This window comes from Cucurbita pepo, chromosome LG01 (assembly GCF_002806865.2).
Source record: "Cucurbita pepo subsp. pepo cultivar mu-cu-16 chromosome LG01, ASM280686v2, whole genome shotgun sequence".
Lineage (NCBI taxonomy): Eukaryota > Viridiplantae > Streptophyta > Magnoliopsida > Cucurbitales > Cucurbitaceae > Cucurbita > Cucurbita pepo.
In genome coordinates this window covers 18,151,893-18,159,053 of record NC_036638.1, presented here as the reverse complement: position 1 = coordinate 18,159,053, position 7,161 = coordinate 18,151,893, and the positions used below count along the sequence as shown (strand labels likewise).

Genomic DNA, 7,161 nt, shown 5'->3' with positions numbered 1-7,161 from the left:
TTTTTTTTTTTTTTTTCTCGTCCACCTAGGAGGGGTGTGGACACACTTGTGTAGATTACATGTGACGGTTACAAGAATGACGAAGACTAGAGGTAACTCAAAGCGCTATCCGTATCCGATCTTTGTCTCAAATGACGTGGTCAGAAGATTCGGAGGGTGAGCTGCCACTGGTTCTCATCCCCAACACTAGTACGGTCAGCACGACAACCTCGGAATCAGTCATACTTGATTTGACTAGGTTAGAGAAGATAATGGGAAGACTAATCTAAGAAGTAGAAGCCATATCCACCGGCATGTCTGTAATGCATTCGGCATTCCTCCAATCCCAAGTAGCTCCTTCGTTTTCCTACAATCCTCCGAACATTAGTTCCGCCTTTATAAATCCACATTAGTCCCCTCCCAACAATTCATTCTCAAAATCCATATGCCAGTCCCAATACCTATATTAGGTGGATCATGATGCCCGAAATTGGAATCTTTCTTTGGCCTCTCTTGCAAAATACGCTACTCCATGAGCCCCGTAAGGAAAGGAGTACTTTGTCATTCCTCAATTCTCGGCACCATCGAGTTTCTTCCCAAACATCATCGTTATCTCAGTTCTCACCATTTCAACCCATATCTAATGTAGCCCACAGCTCGCCCCAAACCCTACTCAGCTTTCCAGGACATCCAATCTCCGTCATTCCACTTATCTTTATATTTTCGTTTAATTAATTATTCTTCTCCATAAATAATCACAAACTTTATTTCTAAATAAAAAAAATAAAAAAAAAAAGTATGAGAAAACAGCGAAATAAAAAATCCCAATATTTCCTGAAATCTTACATTTAAATAAATAAAGAATCTAAATTGATTTATTTATAAACGTTTTATTTTATTTTCTATTTTATGATTTTATTTTTTTAAAATAAAGTTGTTTAATATTTTTTTTATAGAAAAACATATTTAAAAATTTTCATTTCTCTCTAAAAAATTAAATTTATTATTTATTATTTTTTATTTATTTTTCTCTCTACCTCGTCTATTTCTAAAATTTGTTTTTAACATTTCTATCTAATATATATATATATATATATATATATATTTCTATATTTAAAAAAATAAAATAAATCTCCATAAAAAAAAAATTCCACTTATCTTTATTTTTTACATATATTTTAGTTATCATTTTAATTTTTCTATTTAAAATTTATTTATTTCCATCTTTTTTTTATTACTTTTTTTTTAATCTAATTAATAATCCGATCGTTTTGGTTCCTCCTAGCCTGAGTTTTCCCTCTCCATGAACTTGCGCCGGACGGGTCGTTGAGGTATTCTTCTTCAATCTTTGTTCATATAATGAGAGTATAGTTTGGCTGAAACTCTGATTCAGAGATGAATTTTATTAGGGATCGAGAAGAAATTTCAGTGTTGTGTAGTCTGAGGAATTGGAAGTATGGATTGATCAAGAAAAATTGTCCAGAAGTTCTATGTTTTTCTATGGAAATGTCTGTTTTCTGTGTCTGCAGTCATTGAACTGTTCGTTGATTTTTACTTGGTTTTATTTGGTGATCTTTGGTGGCTGATGTATTTACATATGAGATTTTTGAAATGGAATTGTTACGCTATGAATTCATTTTTCATGCTTGCCTACAACCTGCATCGTGTGGTAGAGATAGGATTCGACGTTGAAGTTCGTGGAGAAACGAGTTTTAGGGGGGATCATAAAGGCAAAGAAAAAAGGGATCCGCCTCGAATCTGTGTCTTGAACCCTATCCAATTTTGGGCCCTACTGTTTCATACTGGCTGGAAGTTTGTTCAAGATAGTGGAACGGTGGGGATTGTGAGATTTTGTTAGGTTTAGGGTTTAGGGTTTAGGAAACTGTTCTGTTCAAAAGGTATACAATCAACTGGCCTTGCTAATGTTAATTTTCAAATTACATTTGTTTTTAACATGAAACTAAAAGAACTAAGGTTGTTCTCAAACAAGTTGCATATAGTTTAGAGAGTGTGAGATCCCACATCGGTTGGGAGGAGAGCGAAACCCCCTTTATAAGGGTATAAAAACCTCTCTCTAGCAGACGCGTTTTAAAAACCTTGAGGGAAATCTCGAAAGGAAAAGCCCAAAGAGGATAATATCTGCTAGCGGTGGGCTTGGGCTGTTATAGAGAGAGTAAAAGATGTTTGTCGTGGGAATTACATGATATTTAAAGCCTTAGAGAAAGGTACCTGAATTCAAATGCTCCTCGGTTCTTCGTTCCGTTCGAGTTTTATTAGGATTCTAACTCTTGGTATTTACCGCAATTATATGGTTTCCATTTACATCATTTAGAGAATGAATGAAAGTATTGTTGAAATGAACTGTTTATGATGATGCATTCTTTCAACTGCTATTAGTAGCTCCTGTCTTTATGTTTATCTACTTTAGGGTGACCCTTCATCTTCAATAAGGCATAGTGCAAGGTATCTAAACCAATATAGAAATGCCTGATTTGGGTGTCATTTAAAGATTTTTGTCCCTGAGAACTGCAATTTTGTATAGGTATGAATTTGAGAACAGTACAATCAATTGCCTGGTAAATGTTTTGTTAGCACTCCGTTCATGTGAGTGATTTTTTTTTGTCTTTTAATCATTTCAATTGGGAATTTCTTCAAAAGCTCTGGCTTGAACTTCGTTGGAATTTATGAGATGCCACATTGATTGGAGAGAGGAACATATTGATTGGAGAGAGGAACGAGTGCTAGCGAGGATGTTGTCCCCAAAAGGGGTGGTTTGTGAGATCTCACATTGGTTGGAGAGTGGAACAAATCATTCTTTATAAGGGTGTGGAAACCTCTCCCTAGCAGACACGTTTTAAAACTTTGAGGAGAAAACCTAAAGAGGACAATATCTACTCGCGGTAGGCTTGGGCGGTTACAAATAGTATGAGAGTCAGACACTGGGCGGTGTGCCAACGAGGACGCTGAACCTAGAAGGAGGGTGGATTGTGAAATCCCACACCAATTGGAGAGAAGAACGAGGGTCAGCGAGGACGCTGGGCCCCGAAAGGGGGTGGATTGAAGTTGGAGAGGGGAACAAAGCATGCTTTATAAGAGTGTGGAAACCTCTCCCTAGCAAACACGTTTTAAAAATCTTGAGGGAAAGCCCAAGGGAAAACCCAAAGAGGACAATATCTACGGTCGGGTTGAGCTGTTACAAAATTAGCCTAACCTTCTGCAAGCCCTATGTGTCAGGGGTTGTCAACTGGTAGAGTCCTATGCTGGCTGCTGAAACATCTTACAGCTATCCTTGTCACATTAAAACAATCTGTTTCACGAAAATGTTAAACTTGTTGTCAACAAGGAATAGTTCAATTGGTTTTGTAATTCTATACTAAATTTCCCACCTCCCCATGTAGTTGAGCTCAAAAGATGTTAAACTAGTAATTGCACTCTGAACTTCAGTGGCATATCCCAGTCGTTCCAGTTCGACAATATCTCACAAGTAGTTGTATGATTGACTGCAACGATGATTTCTCAATTCTTATTAACTTCTCGAAGGAAATATATGCTCTCTCATGCTCTGTCAAATATTAAATGTTATCTTAAATTATGTTATGTTTTTAACTATTCATTTGATTTTTCTTCTTTTTTCTGCAGTCATCGCGTGGGTACATTTGGCTTGTGTAACCGCCCAAGCCCACTGCTAGCAGATATTGTTCTCTTTGAGCTTTCCCTTATGGGCTTCCCCACAAGGTTTTTAAACACGTTTGCTAGGGTGAGGTTTCCACACCCTTTATAAAGAATGTTTCATTCTCTTCCCCAACCAATGTAACTCTCACAATCCACCCCCTTCGGGGCCCAGTGTCCTCGCGGGCACTTGTTCCCTTCTCCAATCGATTTGGGATTTCACAATCCACCTCCCTTGGGGCCCAACGTGCTTACTAGCACACCGCCTCGTGTTCACCCCCCTTCAGGGCTCAGCCTCCTTGCTGGCACATCGTCTGGTGTCTGACTCTGATACCATTTATAACAGCTCAAGCCCACCGCTAGCAGATATTGCCCTCTTTGGGCTTTTCCTTTCTGGCTTCTCCTCAAGGTTTTTAAAACGCGTCTGCTAGGGAGAGATTTCCACACCCTTAGTGTTTCGTTCTGCTCCCCAACTGATGTGGGATCTCATAGTTTGTCTCTAGATGATTAAAAGTAAGTAGACATTTGATTTTTCCTTACTCGTAAAGTTCTTCAAGTCCATTTATATTAAAAGGCAATTGAATTGCTCCGGGTCGAATCAAATGGACGCCGAAGAACTTTCTATACATTCTTCTTAGACAGGAATGGGGTCCTATGACCTGCTAGGGAAAAGAAGAGATGTAAAGCACAAAGGAAGGAATGTTGTTTGGTCAGTTGCGATTGACATATGCCTCATTGAAGTCCTTGCTATGCAGATGCTTCAATGTAAATGCATATCCAGCTGCATGAATTGCTGTCAATAGTCTTCTTAAGTTTAAATTGAACAACCAGAAAGTTGTCAATAATCAAAAGCTTTTAGCAGCCTTTAATCAGAATGTCGCCTTTCCACCATCCTCGACCATTTTGTCTTCACTTCCTTGGATCAAGAAATAGGTGTAATATTCCTTATAAGGGTGTGGAAACTTCTCCCTAGTAGACGCGTNGAGGGAAAGCCCAAGGGAAAACCCAAAGAGGACAATATCTACGGTCGGGTTGAGCTGTTACAAAATTAGCCTAACCTTCTGCAAGCCCTATGTGTCAGGGGTTGTCAACTGGTAGAGTCCTATGCTGGCTGCTGAAACATCTTACAGCTATCCTTGTCACATTAAAACAATCTGTTTCACGAAAATGTTAAACTTGTTGTCAACAAGGAATAGTTCAATTGGTTTTGTAATTCTATACTAAATTTCCCACCTCCCCATGTAGTTGAGCTCAAAAGATGTTAAACTAGTAATTGCACTCTGAACTTCAGTGGCATATCCCAGTCGTTCCAGTTCGACAATATCTCACAAGTAGTTGTATGATTGACTGCAACGATGATTTCTCAATTCTTATTAACTTCTCGAAGGAAATATATGCTCTCTCATGCTCTGTCAAATATTAAATGTTATCTTAAATTATGNGTTGATGGTGATACGTAATGGGCCAAAGAGGACAATATTTGCTAACGGTGGGCTTGGGTTCGGCTGTTACAAATGATATTAGAGGCAGACATTGGGTGTTGTGCCAACAAGGAAGCTGGCCGCCAAAGAGCTGGATTGTGAGATTCTACATCAGTTGGAGAGGGGAGCGAAACATTTCTTATAAGGGTGTGGACTTAGTAGATGCATTTTAAAACTGTGAGGTTGACGACGATATGTAACGGGCCAAGGCGGATAATATCTGCTAGTTGTGGGCTTGAGCTGTTACAAATGGTAACAGAGCTGGACACCGGGTGGTGTGTTAGTGAGGATGTTGGCCCCCAAGGGGATGGATTGTGAGATCTCACATCGGTTGGAGAGGAGAACGAAACATTCCTTATAAGTGTGTGGAAACCTCTCCCTAATAGACGCATTTTAAAACCATGGGCCTGACGACGATACGTAATGGGATAAAGCGGACAATATCTGCTAGCGGTGAGTCTGGACTGTTACAAATAGTATCAGAGAGCTAGATGCTCGTGGTCTTGAATTTGCTCCATTGTGCTGTAGCAAAGTTTTGTTTTGTATCATATGAGGTAATTGGATTAAAGAGATTTTTCATTTCCTTGCTTATTATGGTTCCTCCAAAGCTTCTTCTTATAGGATAGTTGTCCTTGCAAAGCTAAAGGGTTTTTGGTATTGAGATTCTTTTTTATTTTGTTGCATCAAGATGCGTTGAGGTTGGTTTTAAAAGGTTTTTTGTTCTTGGATTTGTTCTTGTATAACAATGTTCAATTTGTGGAATAGGCACATGCCCATGTGAAGGGAATTGCTCGAGTCGATGGGCACAGACGAAGATTGAAAACTATCCCCTGCAAGTCAGGAACTCAGAGACGAGTGCATCATTTCACTCCTCCAGCTCGAAAGATCAGATCGAAACAAAATTCATACACTAGACCGTCCGAATATGCAGAACTGCCCAATGGTAGTCATGACCCTCCACCAAACAACCCCGAAAAGGCCCTGAGCATCTAAGGCTCTAATGCTAACATATTTTGTCGTCTAACAATCCAAGCCCACTACTAATAGATATTGTCTGTTTTAGCCCGTTACGTATCATCGTCATACTTACGATTTTTAAAACACGTCAGCTAAGGAGAGATTTCCACACCTTTATAAGAAAGGGGATCTTAGTGTCCTTGCCAGCAACCACCCAACGTCTAGTCGATGCAATGGAACTAAGCAAGCAAACATACATACAATAGATGCCAATGAATTCTTAAAAGCTGTGATGAAAGGTTGATGCTATGGAGGAGGCCAAGCAGATGTATGCAGCCAAGTATTTGAACACATATCCAATTAAATCCCGAGCGCTCAACGCTCGAACGAGGTTAATATACTACTCGTTTCAATGATCAACTGTTTGATTCTTATATATCCTTTGAAATCATATTGAACATGTATATTTCTATGTAATTTCGCATAGAAATAGTGATATTATTTACCCTAAACGATTAAAAAACCCATACCATAACAAATTTAGGTTACGAGTTCACTAATCTCACATTTGAACAAAACGCTCGAAACCTACTTCAAATTCCAAGTCATTTCCTTATTATAAAAAATTAGAGACGACTTTATATTTCCATGAGAATTATTATTTATGAACCAAAATAAATATTTTTCATATTTTTATAGGTCGGTGGTCCAACTTGTGCATTGCATACACGTGTATAAAGATTCGCCTTTTTTGAACTATACATGGAAACTAAATTATTTCCGATATAAGCTTTACTACCAACAAATTCAATTAATTTATAAACGCTCGCCAAATTTCGCCAGAAAACTCTCGTATAAGTTATAACTTTTTCGAACGATACAAACTAAATTACATAATTTGTATTTCAATAATTTTAAATTTTTTTTTTTTACATATATTTAATATTATTAAAATTTCTGTAAAAATAAAATTATTTATAGAGTGTGGAGGGGAACAGAACCCTCGTAAATGGTGGCAGAAGTAGACAAATGAAAATGGGGTCTCATCATTACAGCATGAGGGCGTGAACATGGA

General features: G+C 38.2%; 1 protein-coding gene across 4 annotated transcripts; it reads left to right on the top strand.

Moving 5' to 3' along the window:
* The first annotated feature begins 1,224 nt into the window (after positions 1-1,224).
* LOC111791910 lies at positions 1,225-6,558 on the top strand. 4 transcript variants are annotated; one of them, XM_023673429.1, is made up of 4 exons: positions 1,225-1,310; positions 1,389-1,487; positions 3,619-3,736; positions 5,895-6,558. In XM_023673429.1, the coding sequence occupies exons 2-4, from the start codon at positions 1,480-1,482 to the stop codon at positions 6,120-6,122; spliced, it is 354 nt and encodes a 117-aa protein (XP_023529197.1). In that variant the 5' UTR covers positions 1,225-1,310; positions 1,389-1,479; the 3' UTR covers positions 6,123-6,558. The 4 variants fall into 4 exon arrangements, 2 of the variants coding, with proteins under 2 accessions (XP_023529197.1, XP_023529195.1); XM_023673427.1 differs by having other exon boundaries at positions 1,225-1,487; XR_002814720.1 differs by lacking the exons at positions 1,389-1,487; positions 3,619-3,736; positions 5,895-6,558 and adding an exon at positions 4,291-4,624.
* The last annotated feature ends 603 nt before the right edge of the window (positions 6,559-7,161 follow it).